Here is an 18447-nt window from a genome sequence, read left to right on the forward strand (position 1 = left end):
TACTTAAATTAAGTGGGAGTCTGAGATTTTTTGTGTCGCTTTGTATAAAACTTCACACCTTTCCTCACTTGGGTTATTCCAGTTTAAATCATGAAACTTCCCGGCATGGAAAAGAAAAATGATCAAGGACTCTATGTTCATAGGATTTTAAAAAATCGGAGAGACTAGCTGTCACAACCCCCTCCCCCCACTTTTTTAAAGCAAGTGACGATAGCTACAGTAATGTGACAAGACTGAAGGAGACATATCAAACAAGAAACCTTCAATACAGAAAATACTGTTTTAATCCTCTACATACATCAAATCCCACAGTAGCACCAAAAGGTCTTTGTGCTTCATGCTGATCACCTGCGCCTGGATCAGGCCCATGCCAGTGGGGGGGAGGGGAGGAATGGTTTATCTTTGCCGACTCAACCAAGAAAGGCATAGGCAAAATATCGAAACATGAAACCACCAAAAGATCCCCCTCTCTCCCCCAAACCATTTTTTTTTTACATTTATTTTGTACAAATCAATGCAACTTTTTTTTTAAAGATTGCCAATGTTACAAACATAGAAAGAAAGAAAAACAGCATCACTATAAATCACCCACTTAAATGCATGATCAAGGTGTCACAGTTAAGAAAAAAGACACAATTTACAGGAAAAAATCCTTCTCCTTGTCTTCATTTTCTGTAGGCTGAGGAAGCTAAAAACCACTCCCGCTTAAATTTCTTTTTCCTAAAAATGTTCTTGAATATAAAAATTAGGCTTCTGCTGCTACAACTCCTTCTGGTGCAATGAATTCTTAATGTACAATGTCTTTTAAACAAAGCAAAAACAAGACTAAAAAATAAATAACCCACAGCAGAGTGCACGTTTCAATATTCTTTCTTCTACGTTCCAAGGCTTGTAGGTCTTTCAAAGTGCTACTGGAAAAAAAATCATCCCATATATTTATATATTTTAAAATATCCATAAAAGCCCATCTGCAGCAAATATCCCTCTATTTATCTTATAGAAAGTTAATCTCACACCACCTCAGATTGCTGTGTTAGGTGCATGTCCATAAAGGGGGAGGGTGTCCCCCATTATTTCGGACTGGGCTCTGTACAAAGGAGCAACCTGGCCAAATACCTTGCCTGGGTCTCAACTGTATTTGAACGGCTTGCTATTTCCGAAGAGGTGCCTTGAGCAGCAGGGCTCAAACAGCTGCAGTTCATCCCATCTCTCCTCTAATTGGGGTAGGGGGTCTCTTAGCCTTGCTGGCACTCCCAGCAGCTTCTTTCTCCTGCAAAAGCCATCATCTTGAAAAAGAAAACTAACACAACCTTCTTCCCTCACACCTCTTTGTTCTGCTGCCAAGTTAGCTGGAAACATGGTGCCTGATCTCCGTCCAACTTCCTCAAAACTCTGCAGAATTGGGCCTTGTTACGGCCCAGTTACCACCACATTATTGGAGACTGGCCTCACCCAACCACTGATCTTAGGAAAAGGCTCCCTTCCTCCCCTCCCAATTCCAGACAAAAGGGGTTGGGGGAATAGGAGAAAAAGCAGGCAAATCTTAATCAGGGACTGAACCCTAATTCTCAAGGAACCAATGCCATATAAGTGATGACGACAACAACAACTGAATAAGCAAAATTGCAATTCTCTTCCAAATTAATGTCCCCAGTATTTTTTCCAAGAGGCCCTTCAGCCTCCAGAATTCCTGATAGACAGTTGCTGCATTAAACCTCCATCTGGTTTAACGTCTCCCAATTCTACAGACCTAAGGGAAACATTTGAGAGGAGCTCTGCATACTAGAGCAAAATGCAAGCATTCTTACGAGTAAGCAAAGTTAGGTACTGCTCTTTAAAAGGCTATACTCAGGCAGGACGTTAAATGCCTTGGGGGGAGGGGGGGGAGAGAAAGCAGGAGAAGTCCGTGGAGGGATCCTATCCCAAGCCCTGTTTCCCTTACCGACTCGAGGGAGGGGTAGTAAAACTGAATGGGAAAACCCTGACATTGAAAGTATTTGTTGGCAGGCTTCGAGGGATGGTGCCCCCCAGCCACCCTCATCGCTGTACTAGGACAGGAGAACAAGATGTGGAAAACCCAACACCTCAAGCATGCTATTGAATGGTCAGACGCAGAGGCTTCCACCACGTCCATCGCAACAACAATCAAAATGAGGTTCTGGAAGGATTCCAACCCAACCAGCTGGGTTTACAGCCTTACTGCTGGAGGAGCTCCCAGGCGGTGTTTAAGGGGAAGTTATTGCTCCTGACTTCTCCGTTTTCTTCCCCTTGGATAAAGCTGCAGCTTGTTTCAGGAGCTCTCGGTTCTTGGCCTGTTGGAAGAAGGAGAGGATCCATTTGTTACTTGAATAGGTTGGGAAGTAGTTCCAGTCGGAGTAACAACCATGGATATAAGCAATATGATCCAACATGCATACCCCTGAGAGTGTGGCCCTTGGGAAAGGGTTGGAGCTCAGTTGTGAACTACGTTTTATATGCAGGAGGTCCCAAGTTCAATCCCTATTGCCTCTAGGTAGTGCTGGGAACGCCCCCTTTCTGAACCCTTGGAGAGCTGCTGCCAGTCAGAATAAATGATAGGTAAAGGTAAAGGATGCCTGGATGGTTAAGTCCAGTCAAAGGAGGCCGAGGGACCCAGCGTTTGCCTGCAGACAGCTTTCTGGGTCATGTGGCCAGCATGACTAAACCACTTCTGGTGCAAGGGGACACCGTGACGAGTGCCAGAGCACACGGCAGCACCGTTTACCTTCCCGCTGCAGCGGTACCTATTTATCTACTTGCATTTTTGAACTGTGTGCTTTTGAACTGCTAGGTTGACAGAACTGGGACAGAGCAACGGGAGCTCAGCCCATCACAGTAATCAGCAAGCCCAAGTGGCTCCGTGGTTTAGACCACAGCACCCCCTTTGTCCTGGTAAAGGATACCGCTTCTCAGTAAATGATGCCAAGCTAGGAGGCAAGGAGGCCCTCCAACTTAGATAGCTTTAAAAGAGGACTAGATGAATTCATGGAGGATAAGGCTATTGATTTCTCCTAGCCATATTGGCTATGTTCTGACTCCACAGTTGGAGGCAGGAATGCTTCTGAACACAGCTAGAAACCACAAAAGGGGAGAGTGCTCTTGTGACCTCAGATCCTGCTTGCAGGGTTCTGACACAGGCATCTGCTTGGCCACTGTGAGAACAGGATGCTGGACTAGATGGGCTACTGGCTTGATCCAGCAGACTCTTCTTATGTTCTTATGATGCAGCCCTCCGTATCTTTATGTAGGACTGAAAATCTGGAATGCTGTCTGAAAATCTGGAATGCTGCTGCCAATCAGCACAGGCAACAATGAACTAAATGGGCCAAAGGTATTGAATTGTTAGAAATCCAGAGGAGAATATTAGTCGATCTAACAATGCAAAGGTTTGCAGAGCTGGTCACAGTGTTCTCAGCATCCAATCAGTCCTGTGAATGCTAATTAATGGACCAAGTTACCTGCAATTGTTCTGTGACTTCCTTGTGAGTCTTTTCCATCTGGTTCATTTTCACCCTCATCTGGGATTCTTGGTACTGCAGATCAGCCTTCAGTTCAGTTATCTGCAGAACACACACAAGCAAAAGAAATCAAAGCAGTTAAAATTCATTTGCAATTAATATTTGCCATAAAATGGGAGATATCCTTGTAGAAATCCAGTATGCTAAATAAGCTGCAGGGCTGCCACCTGGGAACAAGGTGATAAGGAGTTTTACTAAATTCCATATATATTTAGCTTGAAAAATGAAGCAGGAACATAGCTGAGATCCAACAAAATTCTTACAGAACCTTTGCCAACCTGGTGCCCTCCAGATGTTTTGGACTACAACTCCTATCAGCTGTTGCTGTGCTGGCTGAGGCTTATGGGAGTTATAATCCAGAATATCTGGAGGGCACCAGGTTCCTGAAGACTGCCTTATGGCTTAACTTCCAAAATTATGAAACACAACCATCTTTCAGCTTGGGATCCAAACACCCACAAGAGCACCTCTCCTTACACCATCCTGCCCACGTCTTGAGATCTTCAGAGGAAGCTCTTCTCCATGTTCTGCTGCCAGGGTAATTTCAATATGCAGCAGACAGGGAGAGAGTCTTCTCTGTGGTAGCACCCCAACTACAGAATGCCCTCCTCCAAACATGATAGGTGGCAATGTGACAATCATTTCAACACTAGCTTAAGACTTATAGAATCTTATTTATCTGTAGCGATACTATGAAAGATCCAGCTCTAGCTCTCCTCACCTTCCTTAGGAAGCAAAATAAGAACAGATTACAATAAAGTGCCCCATTGTCTCACCGAGAGGTGGCTCAAAGGGGACGTTACCTTCTTCTCTTTCTCCAGGATCATCTGATCCTTTTGGTGCAGCATTTTCTTGAGAGTAGCCACTTCCTCTTTCAGCTGGGCTATGATGACAAAGTGGTCGGTGCCAGGAGAGTCCAAGGCAAGGTCTGGAGAAAAGCTATAAAGAGACAGTAAGGGGGAGATCATTAATTACTCACCCCTGGGCTCCAGTTCAGATGGGATGGTAAGCCGTGAACAAGAGAGGTCAGTCCCACAGGCTAACAGGAAAGCCTGCAAAGTCCCCCACGGTCATCTAGTTATCATCATTCAGTGAAATGTATTTGGAGAAACCCTTCCCAACCTTGAGTCCCCAGATGTTGCTGACCACAGCCATTGGTCAAGGATGAAAGGAACTGTAGACCAACAACATATGAGGACCCAAGGCTGGAAAGCCTGATTTAGAGGATATGTATGTAGGGTGATCTAAAATAATTAAAATAACACATACATGCAACATCGGATGCAGGATATCTCTGACCCTCCAAAAGTGGCTGAACTCCTACTTCTATCAGCCCAGCAAGTCAGACCAATGGCTAGGGATGATGGGAGTTGTAGTTCAGACACATCTGGAGGGTCTGCGTGGCATGCTTGACCTATTTGTCAAAAGCATGCTGCTCCAACTACATATTTAAATTGTGCCAGGGTCATTTTGTTTCCTCCCCGCCCCCTTTTAAAATGATAACATAGACAATCCCACCTTCTTCTTTGGCCAATTAGCACTGCAAAGGTTTAGCTAATATTTGATGTGTTTCCACACTTTCACGACAAAGGGGACAACGGCTATGGCTCCAATCCTATGCACGCTTCCTTGAGCGCAAGCACTGTTGAATTCAACTTACTTCCAAGTAAATATGCATAGGTTGATCTGTGTTGCATCTAAACCATTATCATTGTACATCCTGCGAAGAGGGAAGAACGCTATGCGTCTTCTTGATCATATCACTCTCTTTGTACAAAATGAACTAATAAGCAGTTCTCCTAAACTTCTGTCTTCCCCCTTGTTTGCAGCTGTATGATATTATCCTTTTCCGTGTGGGTTCATGTTAAATCTTCACTGCAGCATCAATTTTCTCTGTGGGGTTTCTCTGCACTATTTAGCACACCTGTCCATACCTGTCTTTGTTGAATTTCAGTGCATTGCTGTCAGCCTAGCCCTAAAGCTCAACATCCCAATCGGCTTCCCATATTCAATATAGCAGCTTTAAGGCAGGGTGAGAAACACTACTGTGAACACACCACCAAGGAGCAGCTTAGAAAATTTCTTAGTCATGGATATTCTACACTGTGCAAAATGAGTTCATGTGCTTTGGTATTCTTCACGCTGTAACATTCAGTTGGCAATAATGTGGGATGTTAAAAAATGCTGTTTCACATGCAGAGAGAGGGAGAGATAAGACGGTAAGGAGAATCAAAAGCCAAGAGGTGGATATGGCATGAGGTTTTCGAAATACCCTCAACAAGGGCATATCTAGACCACAAACCTATGCGGCAGCGATGGGAATCCTGTAGCCCTCTAGGTGCTGTGAGACTGCAACTGTACTTGTCTCTGACTACTGGCTATGCTGTTTGGAGCTGATGGGATTTGGAGTCCAACAACCTCAGGAGGGCGCCGGGTTCCCCACCTCTGTTCTCCTGGCTTCTCCCAAAGAATCCTGGGAATCCACCCTTGCAGCACTACAGTTTCCAGACTACCAAGCTACTTTAAATCTGCAGTGAAGACAGGAATGGCCAGTTGATGGCTTGCAGGCAACAACGTTCCTTGATATGTCCTGATCAAACTTTTGTCAAAATGTGTTTGTCCATTGTTTCATTGGTAAAGCAGAGTAGTAATATATCCCCAAGTGCATTTGGAGAATGCACTCTTTGCCCTTGGAGATCAAGGTTCCCAGCAGCATGAACATGTTCCCCATGAGGAACACAATCACTGCTTTTTCAGGTTAGGTTTGAAATCCAACATGAACCCAACACACCATAAATGCTACTGCATTACTATCCCATGCAAATTTTGGATATGCAAAGAGTCACTGCCACCCCTGATGTAAATTTATATTTTTTAATATTGTGTTGGAAGCTGACCAGAGTGGCTGGGGCAACCGAGTCAGATGGGTGGGGTATAAGTATTATTATTATTATTATTATTATTATTCTAAATCATGGGGAATCTGCAGAAGGTGGATCCAGACCAAGTCAGGCAAACTTATTATTTCCACTTAAGATCAAAACTTACTTATCAAGTCGCATGGATTTCAGCAGGTGTAACTACTGCCTTGGTCCAGATTTAACAACCCATTTAATGCAACCTAAATATTAATACTAGAGACAGAAAGAACCGCACAAATGGAAAGAGGAACCCTATGAAAGAGTAAAAGTTCTTGGGGGAGACAGTAAAGAGAGAGACAGTATTTCAACTCTGTTGACAGCACTTTCATTACAGAAGTCAAAGAACAGAAAAAGAAGTAGCTAAAATGAGAGTGGGAGGGTTAGGTTTTCCAGCAATACCCTGTTTTCAGAAACCATTGTTTTATCTACAACCTCTTCTCGAAAGGGTCCATTCACAGTCAACTTCTCCTACACACAAGCAAGCACCCTCCATCTGAACTAGGAGCCACACCTACATTAACATGGGGAAGCATTATTGTGAACCAGCCTGTACAAAGGTACAACCACAGCCACTCCCACAACTGCGGAAGTGTCTGCTTGCTGTCTTCAACGTACACAACTCGGCCAGGAATCAAACCACTCCTTAAGAGTAGAAAGCTGGGCAGGTGAAGGCCTGGGGAGAGTCCTGAGGGCCAGACAGAGATACCCGCAGGGCCACGTTCACCCCATATGACCTCCATGGAATGCCTGGCTTGCCTATGGTGACCAGGCAAGCCGCTCAGTACAAGATTGCGCTTATGTAATATTGCTCATTTCCAAATAACCTGAGACCCAGAGTCCTTGAAGGGAGGTCAGGCAAAGCAATCACAGGGCAGACGAGGACTCCCTTGGAACTTCAGGGTTTTTTTTCCTCTCCATACTGACCAGCCTTGATTGAGGCAGGCAGCACTGTACAACGCTGCTAAAAATGTCCACCTTCCTAATTACGTGCTCTTCAGCTTGAGATACATCATGCAAAATGCAGTCCATCAGCTTCACAACTCACCAACCTACCCTTTGTCAGTCCCAGGCAGGCAGCAAAAACAGGAGATATAGTAACAGGCTGCCATAAGCTTAAAGGTAAAGGGACCCCTGACCATTAGGTCCAGTCGTGACCGACTCTGGGGTTGCGGCGCTCATCTCGCTTTATTGGCCGAGGGAGCCGGCGTACAGGTCATGAGGCCAGCATGACTAAGCTGCTTCTGGCGAACCAGAGCAGCGCATGGAAATGCCTTTTACCTTCCCACTGGAGTGGTACCTATTTATCTACTTGCACTTCGTGCTTTTGAACTGCTAGGTGGGCAGGAGCAGGGACTGAGCAACGGGAGCTCACCCCGTCACAGGGATTCGAACCGCTGACCTTCTGATCGGCAAGTCCTAGGCTCTGTGGTTTAACCCACAGCACCGGGTTGCAAACGGTGCAAGTTTGCCGTGAAATGAGAAATGGGAGCTGTGGAACCTGGGAGCCTCTAGATAAAGTGTGGGGAACCTTTGGCCCTTCAGATGTTGCTGAACCGAATCGGCCTTGGCCCTTGGTCCAGCAATTTCAAGAGGGCCAGAGGTTCCCCATGCCTGCTCTGGGTGCTGCTGGATCTCAACTGTGCAGTTTTTGCAAAGTTTCCTGCTACACCATCCAGAATATAACAGGTGACAGACCCGGCTGAAAGACTAATTCCAGCCAGGTTGCTCACAAATCCCAATTCTTATGGATCACAACAAAACCTGTGATTTCTTTATGCTGGTTTCTGCCTGCCCTCCCGTGGCAATGAGGAGAAATTGCAGGTCTGTGCTAAAAAACTGCACTCTCTTCCTTAGATAGTCGTTTCGAAATCATAACATGTATGCCATGGTCTAGTAGGTTTAGGTGTACAGAATATAGAGTGATTATTAGAGCAATAAGAATTAAATCAAGCATACATATACAAGCCTTTATTCTTATTGCTCTAATCACTGAAACTTGATATAGATTCAGTAATGCAGTATCTTGTCTTATGGATGGAGAGGAGAGGACACGCAAGGAGGTGAGAGTGCACTAGCTCTGTGTGTCACCCCCTCAGCTCTGACCTTGGGAGCTACAGATAGGATTAAACAACAAATCTGGGATGTAGCTCTCCAAAAGGATAAAGTTCAAACTGCATGCTACTCAGCAGCAGGAAACTGTAGCAAAAACTTCATTCTAGCTCATTATCTTTATATTGTATTTACTCTAATCCAATGCTCATCTTTTTTGGCCAAATTATGTTGTGAAAATTAAGGTGTGTGTTAGATTTGATGGCACATTAGACTTAAGTGAATACGGTACTTTTGAAATTTCTAAATACCATTGCTGGCTTTAATACCTTACCATCTACTCTATTGGAAAGGAGATCCTCATACATTCCTTATAACTGATGTGTCTTGCTTTTGTCAATCAAGCATTCAAACCATTGTGCACGTATTACTATATTACTCCTATTATAAGGTCATATGTTCCTTATATATTTTAACTATTTTAACTGAAGTCCCAGGAAGATCTGATAAATTTTACACTTCCCTCCTTTTGGCAGGCTCCATTAAGGAAATCACTATCAAAGTAGCAAAATTCTGTGCATTGGCATGTATTACCAGGAAACAGCTGGTTAACTCTTACTAACCCTCCACCTTTGAAGCTTCCTTTTCCTAAAGGCTGTTGGTGGCTTTTTGTACTTTTGCAAGTGTTGGGGTAACCTCCAAACTGAATTACTGCAATGTGCTCTATGTGGGGCCGCCCCTGAGGTTGGTCCAGAAGCTCCACCTGGTGCAAAATGCGGCAGCTCAACTGTTCCCTGGGGCAGGACATGGCCAGCACATCACCTCACTCTTGAAAGACTTGCACTTGCTGCCAATTAGCTACTGGGCTAAGTTCAAGGTGCTTGTTTTGATGAATAAAGCCCTACATAGCTTGGGTTCAGGATTCCCTTTATAAATCCAATTGATTACTGAGTTCTCTTGGCGAGGGCCTCCTGCGGATATAATCTTGTCAGGATGTCTATTTCCTCACAATACAGGAATTGGTCCTTTAGCGTTATGGCACCTCCTTTTTGGAATTCCTTCCCCTTAAATATTAGACAGGCGCCCACTCGGTTTGTCTGTTCAGGGCCTACTGAAGAACTTCTGTTTTCAACAAGCGTTTTAACTGGAGACCTTTCCCAGTCTGCATCCACACTGGAGATGTTTTTATTGTTTTACCACCTGTTTGCCACCCTGGGCAACTCTGGGAGGAAGAGGGCAGGATATAAATTCTATAAATACATAAAAAACAAATCCTGCCAGTATCTCCCTCTTGTGTGTGGATAATGCCCCCTTGGCTCTACAAGAACACACACTAGAATAAGGAGTTTGATATTAGTGTATAGAACAATATTGTCTCCGCACATGGATTTCATGCCTTGATATTTCTAAATGCAGCCATCACAGACAATGAGAGAGTGACAGGAGAGTTGTAACATGGAACTTGACCAGACCTTCAAGCGATGGTTAATAAAGCAATTGCCAACGAATTACCTACACACTTAGAAGTCCTGGCCTACAGTCTGGCCCATGCTCCTGGAATGATACGCTTTAGGAGGAAATCCAAGAGCATGGATTGCTTCCATAAAATGAGACAATTCCCAGGGTTGGGGAGGAAACGGGTGGGGGAGAAAATGATAGGTGATCTCACTTCAGGATGTCAGTGCCTTGAGAAACAGGACAATCATGGGCACCGAGACTCTGTTGGGAAGCAGCCCACTGCACCAACACGGATGGGGCACTCTGGATAGGGGGGCAAAGCATCTCGGGAGAGGAAGGAACGCTGAGAATTAGAGAGGAAAGGGAGGAATGAAAATATGCACATCAAGAGCGTCAATGCTAACTACACCCCGCCCCCCTCCTCATTCTTTCCTGATTTTAAGTGTCAGGGAAACCCTAACCTACCCTACTATGTCACTTGCTGGGGAAGGGGGGGGGAAACCAACACATTTTTTTGCACACAGCAGTCACAGAACAGAAGCTACAGATTTCAGAGATTGGCAGAGGCTTTCCTTCTCCCAAAACAACGGATGGGGGTAAAGTGGGTCTCTTTTTAAAAGTATGATATTGCTTGACAGTAGCTGTCTTTTCTCTAATATATTTCTATTCTGCACTGCCTAATTTAACAGCATAGTCTGGAATCCCAAAACTACACGTATAACCATGCAAAAGAAATGCAACCTATCGCCAAACGTTTTCCCCATAATGATAAAGTTGGTCCACAAGAGCCCTGCAGCTCCAGAAGAGAAGTTTCACTCTTTAAGTCTCTAAGTGCTGAAAAGTTTTCTAATCCTTTTTCTTTTAAAACTAAAAACAGATCAGACCACCCACCCGCACTTCCAAATTTTAAGGCGCTCACCTGTCTCCATTGGCTGATATGGCATCAAACTTGGGCTTTTTCTTTGGGATTTCATTCTGAATAGAAGATGTAGATAATGTTTTCTGGCTGCAAAAGGAAACAAAGCAACAAAACACACCGTTAAGAAGTTTGGCAATTCCAAGACAGTTTTCTGGTTGTTTTCAATAACTGCAGTATGCTCCTTAAAAAAAAAAAAGAACTCTTTGTGAATAAAGCAGCAGGGTTTCTTAAACAGAAGTAAACATGAGATTACCTTTAATGCACCTGTTAAAAAAAGAGGGGGGAACACCCTGACCATACTCAGTGGCTACAGATTTTAATACTAGTTATGTGCCGAAGCTGTGGATTTGTAACTAAAGTAGAAAAAACTGCAACACTTGTTATTGGGAGTGGTACATTAAACCCTCCTCCCACTTTATCCTCCCAACAACCCAGTGAGGTAACTTATGGGATGTGTGTGTGTGTATGTAAGAGAAAGAGAAACCCTGATAGTATCCAATATACTATCCTGACTTACACACTTCCTTGCCAAGCAGTTTGCAAGACACATTTAAGCAGGGCAATGTGTATGTTGTGATCCCATGTAGCACTGGGTGCAGAATTCATCAAAAAATAAACTTTAAATAGCAGCAGTGCATTACAAAGCCACTACAGATTTCCACCCTCCCAGTTGCTGCACAGGCTCCTCAACTTGTACAGAAGTACAGAGCAAAGCAGCAAGTTTCCAGTCCTCACGGCTGGGAAGAAACGTGGGCCATGCCTGCTTAAATGTCAAAATAGTTTCTAAATAGACAGGCAAGTGCTCTTTCTCTCCTAATCACCTCCCTGCTCTAAATCCCAAATAAACCCAAAGGTGGCTTGGGTTTATTATTGTTTTTAAAACAAGAGGACTGCAATATGTGTTAGCGCATACTTTGGTCCTCTGAAAAAGCAAACCACACCAAAAGACGAATACTTCTTATTTACCATAATGCAACAGCCTGCTATTGAGAGCTCCCTTAATAAATGATTTGAGGAACATATCCTGATATTCAAGAACATATTGGTTTGCCCTACGGAAGCATTCAAACATACAGTTTTAGCAGCCAGCCCACAGTGGAAGTGCATTAGACACATTTTGGGCCATAGTGTCATCCTCTGCCCCAAGACAGAGTTTGGGGAAAAGTTTTTTTTTCTTCACTTTGCAGCAGAGGGCAGTTTTGCTATCTCCAATTAAGGTTGGGAGAAACTGCTGCTTGAAACCCTGGAGAACTGCTGCCAATCAGTGTGGACAATATGGAGCTAGATAGACCAATGGCAGCTTCCAATGTTCCATGCCTTCTCATAGAACCCCTGCATGTTTCCATGCATGTTTGTATACATCCTATCTCAGAGTTCAAAAGGCCACTGAAGGTCTGTAGGATGGCCACAATCCTTTGGCCAGAAAAAGTAAGCCTGCTTTTCTGCTGCATATGCCTCCATATGCCACAGGAGTGCACACAGAGAGTGAAGCTGCCAAGGGAGCTACACTGATAGCGCATTACCTGTTGTAGTGGGTGCCACCGCTGAGTCGGCCATACTGTTCGTTTTCTGGCAGGCTTGTCCGGGAAGAGGTGCTCAAGTGCTTACGTTGCTCTTTGGTCTTCTGCAAGACTCTTTTATAGGAGAGTGTGCAAAGCCAGCAGAGTAGCTTCCCATCCACCTAGGTAGATGAGAAAAGGGACAAAACAGGCAGGATGTTATCACACACTCTCCTGGACAAAAGGAAAAGCACAGCAGCCAAAATGGAACTGAGAAGCGGCTCTTCTGAAACAGACCATATTTAGAAGCAAATTAGTCACCACCGTTTAAACTTAAGGGTAGCCAATGTGGTGCCTTCTAGATATTGCTGGACTACAACTCCCAGTTTTTCTGGGAACTGGTCATGTTGGCTGGGACTGACAGGAGCTGGTATCAGAGATCTGGAAGGCACCATGTTATCTATCCACTATTTCAATGAACAAAAAAAAATACAGCAAAGTTGTCCAGCTATCCTTTGATTGGGAAGTAATATTTTATACCCAGCATATATTACTGGTTGGAAAGATACGAGCCAATTCACACAGCAATGTTTTCCCTAAAACCAGTGAGTTTAAGTTTCACTCCTTCTCATGCTGGATGCCTGGCCAGATCTCAAGATGTTGGCCAGGAACCCATGTGGAATCCATGTCTCACTGAGCAAAGGAGACATCAGGGCAGTGGGCACCTGCAACAGGCAGAAAAACTCCAAGGAAATGTAGTGAGCCAATGAAGAGGAGGTTCCTCAGTCCCTATTGCAAGGGACTTAATGTTTGGTAGTTGGCTTTGACGCGTACCCCACCTCCTGACATGGTGAAAATAATGACAATACCAAAGTCATAATGATGACTCAGCAGGGAGCAATCTGATGAGCACACAGAATCATAAAATCTTAAGAGTTGGAAGGGGTGCAAGGGCTACCTAGTCCAACCCCCTGCAAAGCTGGAACATCTGTAGGACATACTTTTAACTGTATCATGTGTTAAATGGCCTTTTGGTGCTCAGAATCTACACACAGCAGACAGCTTCTTCGTTTTCCATGCTGAATGTATATAGGCACTCACTTTTTTCCTGTCATCTTTCCTGTCAAAGGCACACTGCTGCTTACACTGCTCACATGAATGTGGTGGTCCGTACTTCTTCTCGGAGTTTGTACAACGCTGGCACTTGTTACCAATAAATGCAGCAATTATATTGCAATACTGGCATGGTTTGGGCTGTAAAAAAACAGAAAATTGTAAAGAGATTAATCATGCACTTTAATTATATATGCAATCGCCAAGACTTGCTCCAGTGTTCTCGACATTGCCTCTCTGCTTTCTCTCAACTAAGCATGATGAGTTTCCAAAAACACACTACATACATTTAACTACCCTAAGCTTGCTGTGACCTTTTCTTTCACTTGCTGGTCCACTGGAAACTGGCCAGAGTTCCACCCACCTCTGCTTTTAAACCTGCATGTCAATCTCGTCACACTAGGGAGTCAAATTCTCCTGAGTTCATTTAAAAAAAAAAACACAAACCAAACCCAGTTAGTTGATGTCATTGCAATGCAGGATGATGTCTCCAGATGGACAGAGTTTGATTTTGCATTGGCTGCCACACCAGTTCCCCTGGCCATAGCAGAAGGATGCAATCCCCTCATCAGCTGACAAGCAGGAGTTAGATTCTGCTCAGTTTAGCTGACATTCAGGGCTGCAAAGCGCAATGCTACCCACTGTGACTATGATGTCAGGTGATTGACACACAGGTAGATGGCTCCACCTGCCTGTCAAATTTGGTCCTCAGGGTGGGAAGATAATGATCTGGCCCACTGGCAGGAATAGATTTCCCACCCTTTCACTATACTATAGGAATTAAGATAAACTTCCAGTGTGTAAGGAAAGAAGACTGAAACATACCGTCCCATAAAGTTTCACGTTCTGTGCACACTTCTTGCATATTGTGTTGGTTTTGCTAGCAAAACAACAAAAAGATTAAATTGAGATAGGAAAACATGATGTAATGTGATCTGCATTTATAGATTATAAAGCAAAAAGAAGTAACTTTGTCGCTTTTTGAATTATATACCATTTATGCCTTACATGATATGGTCAATTTGTAACTATTAAGTTCTGGATCCAATTCTAGAATATTTTAATTTAAGAAATTAAAAAAATGCATAATATATAAAAATGTAGAAAGACAGAATGATTTGCTGTCTCCTGTTTAAAATAGTAGGGGTTGCTCATGAGTGTTCAACTCAATTGGAGTTGTGCAAAGCTATTTCAAATTGTATTCTACATAACAATTCTACTTTGCATTAAAAAGGTCCTAAATTAAATCCCTGGCATCTCCAAAAAGGACATGGGAGAGAACCATGTCTAAAATCCTGGACAGCTGCTGCCAGTCAGAGCAGACAATACTGGGCTATGTGGACCAATGGTCTGACTCAGCACAAGGCATCTTCCTATGTTTCTATGGTCCAAGCTTGCAATCCCAAGCCTTCCAATCCTTGGAAACAGACTCTGATAGAGTTCACTTCTGAACTGATGTGTGAATTAGTTAGCAAAATAATGCCGAGTATTTTTCGCTATTGGATACAAAGTCAGACTCCCTGACTGACTGGCAAAGCACCACTCTTATGTTTAAAACAATAGCTCAAGTGTTTTGGAGAGTCAACAAATGCTGAAGGCACCAGAACAGGCAGTCTTTGTTTTGGAATCAAACAATGAAAAGCCACAATTTAAGATAACTCAAAGAAGGCAGTTCCATTTCCCCCACCCACCCAGACAATCTAGTGTAAAAAGGCTGAGCAAGTATTTACCTCTCTTGCTGGAATTCAGTTCTGCAATAAGTACATTTAACAATGGGGTGTGCAATCCGACATTCCTGAAAGAGAAAGATTTTTGAAAGTTATAAACATCTAGGGAATTGAATTGAAAGGCAAAAACATACAAAAGGTGTTCGGGTTGTCACCAATGTATCATCCCATAACTTAAGGAGTGTGATACTGAAAAGGAATGGTGAAGAGAGAAATCCAATCGTGATAAAGATGAAGGCAGGTACTAGAGTGGTGACTCAAAGTGGCAAACTCTCAAACAACAGATTTTTGTATTCTGGCCCAGGAACCAATTAGACAGGGCTACTGCTTTACACAGCATCCAGCTAGAGAAGACGACTAGTGCAACATGCAGGGTCATCTTACAATGTTATCGTCTCCAGAGTCAAAACTCCTCTCTTTATAGTTCATCTGTGTATTTTGTTAGTGGCACAGAAAACTGCAATTCTTCTAAGAAAAACAACATAGTGACTCTTTAGCAATGAGTATGTTAATAGGGATTCATAAAGAAAATCATGGCTCCTTCACTGTTGCTCTTGATTGTAATCAGTCACTGAAGAGAGTCATACTGCAGCAAAGGAACAGTAGTTAGATACCACATTAGATAAGAAGCAGCATTTAACTATAAGCAAGAGTGCAAAACACAAACAAGAGCAAGATGTCAGTAATTACTTTCAGTACATTTAAATCCAATTGTTTTTAAACTTGACTGTAAGTTGCCTAAGGAATGCCCTTTTTAGGTGACTTAACAAGTTAATAAAACAACAATTTAATAAAAACAATAACATATTGTGGTTGTCTTTCTTTTTATGTTGTGAACCGCCCTGAGATCTTCGAATGAAGGGTGTTATACAAATTGGGTAACTAATAACTAATAATAATATTGCCTAGGATGAGACATCAACATCTTTATTCCTGATCTTATTATATGACTCATTTGTCCTGTTATATGGTCTTTAATGTATTTCTTTTATGATTATATTGATTTTATTGTGAAATTGCCTGGGAGCTGTTTGGCTGAAGAATAACTTATGAAACATGCTAACTACATACTGCCACAGGCCACATCTTTCTTAATGAACCCCAATTAGAAGCTAACACACAAGGCACAAGCATACAAATAATAGGAATAAACAAATACACTCTGACTTCACAAAGGATGTATGCAGGAAATAACTAATGCTATGTTAAGTGGGATTTGTGGGTACACTCACAAACCCAAGAAGCACCTTCCTACCCGGTTTCCAAACCACCTCCCTAAGCAACAACACCTACTACAATCTATAGGCCAATCCTACCCATGTTTACTCAGAAATAAGGTCCACTACATTCAGTGGGGCTTTCTCTCAGGTAAGAGCACATAACTGAAGTCTTGGCTTCTTGCTCCATTCTTTCCCCCTTCTATTGTCTTCATCAAAGCACTTCCTGAAGAAGAAGAAAAAACCAGTCCCAGAGTCGGAGTGGTGGTATAATAGCTGTATGAAAATGGACCGCAGAAATGTGACTTTGAATTCCCACCGCTCACCCCAAAGATCCCTGAACAGTCTTGGGCCATACTCAAAAACCTAGCCTACCTCACACGGCTACTGCATGGATATCCAGGAGATTATGCCCCCTATGGCACCTACAGCTCCTGTGCAGAAAGTTGCAAGGAATATAAACGCATCCTGATTTATATCATGATTTCTCTTAGTCCCTTCACCCAGCCTTCAAAGATCTTTGAATACGTCATGACTCAGCTGTGCTTGTCAGGGATGATGGCAGCAACCCTATGAGGTAGGCCAGTTGATTCCAATATGGAGTGGTGGCCAGTGGGGGGGAAGAGAGGGGGGAGGCCGAGTAATGCTGCCCTTCGATTGCAGCACGCCTCGGCCACAACAACAATAACAACCCTGTGAGGTAGGCCGGTGTTGTTTTGATTCCAGCATGAACTGGAGGCTCAGGGAGGAGGAGGCAGAGAGAGACAGACAGAAGGAGGTTAGAGGCCGAGCGAAGCTGTTCTGGCTAAGGTCACCCAAGGAGGCGGCTAAGCTGAGCTCCGACGGGAGAGGAAGAGAAGGGTCGGCGGGTGGGATTCCTGCTCACAGCTCGCGCTCCTAACCGCCACGGCGCACCCGTCCCCTCAGCCCCCGCCCTTGGCCACAGTCCGTTCCTGGCCCTGACCTTGCAGAGCTGCTGTCCCTGGCTGAGCGCCTCGAACGGGAAGCGCTGGTGGCACTTGGTGCAAGCATAAAGCGCCGCCATCCCGCCGCCCGCACTGACAGGCGCAGCTCTAACCCAACCCGACGTGACGCTCCCGCCTGCCTACGGCGCCATTGGTCGAGGGCGACGCCATTCACCACTTCGGAGGCGGGGCCTCCGTTCGTACCTGGAGGCTCATTGATTCTCCGGAGACGTCACTCAGAGGCTTAGGGCGGGGCGGGCTCGAGTTGTTGCGGGAAGAAGCCGGGGAAGGGAAGGGCGGAGCTGCGTCACCGGGTGTGCCTCCGTCCGGGGTTGCGCAAGGGGAGCGGCGTCACGGCACCAACTCGGGTCACCCTTGACCATAGAGATATCCAGAGAAAATAGTAGAGTAACGTGCAATCTGAAATATGTTCTCCCGTGGTTATTGTTGTGGTAAAAACTGGGGGCCCTCCCTTTTGCTAGTGTTGCCCATAAGTACGGTGTGGAATCTCTGAGGAAAACAGGACGGATATAACTCGCACTGGAAGTTTGAGTGGCAAATCAGAAGTATAGAACGTGTGACTCTATGGTTGCATCTCTGACAATTGCGTCTACGCTCCCGCACGTCTTCTTTTCTCTCGCGAGATCTGTGTGTACTTTGGAGGGTGTTATGCTTGTTTCACATGTTGTTTCGATTACGAAGTGGCTGTTAATTGTTATGGTCCCCTTTGCAGAGGGTTGCGTCCTGTTCTCGCAATGGCCACGCAGATGCCTCGAGGAGCAACAGGCATCCAGAAGCCCCACTGCCTCTGGGGCAGAGCATAGTCTTCCTGGCTAGGAGCCACCGGCTGCCACGAATTTGTCCAATCCTCTTTTTAAGGCCACCCCAGGTTGGTGGCCATCACTGCTTCCTCTGGCGAGCGAGTTTTCCAGAGTTTTAACAACTTCGTGAAGAAAAGTACTTTTCTTTATTGTATGTCTCGAATCCTTCCGCATTCAGGTTCATAGGACACCTTGCAAGTTCTACTGTTTCTCCATGCCATG

At 44.3% G+C, this 18447-nt stretch overlaps 1 protein-coding gene across 2 annotated transcripts; it reads right to left on the minus strand.

Annotated features, from left to right (window-relative positions):
- Window positions 1-261: 261 nt before the first annotated feature.
- Window positions 262-17591, minus strand: FAM76A (family with sequence similarity 76 member A). 2 transcript variants are annotated; one of them, XM_083455836.1, is made up of 10 exons: window positions 17404-17591; window positions 15226-15290; window positions 14321-14375; window positions 13484-13636; window positions 12407-12564; window positions 10884-10970; window positions 10176-10307; window positions 4340-4475; window positions 3477-3578; window positions 262-2312 (listed from the first exon to the last, which is right to left on the minus strand). In XM_083455836.1, the coding sequence occupies exons 1-10, from the start codon at window positions 17482-17484 to the stop codon at window positions 2226-2228; spliced, it is 1056 nt and encodes a 351-aa protein (XP_083311962.1). In that variant the 5' UTR covers window positions 17485-17591; the 3' UTR covers window positions 262-2225. The 2 variants fall into 2 exon arrangements, with proteins under 2 accessions (XP_083311962.1, XP_083311963.1); XM_083455837.1 differs by lacking the exon at window positions 10176-10307 and having other exon boundaries at window positions 17404-17580.
- Window positions 17592-18447: the final 856 nt, after the last annotated feature.

The sequence above is a fragment of the Podarcis tiliguerta genome, assembly GCF_965153285.1.
Source record: "Podarcis tiliguerta genome assembly, chromosome: 8".
NCBI lineage: Eukaryota > Metazoa > Chordata > Lepidosauria > Squamata > Lacertidae > Podarcis > Podarcis tiliguerta.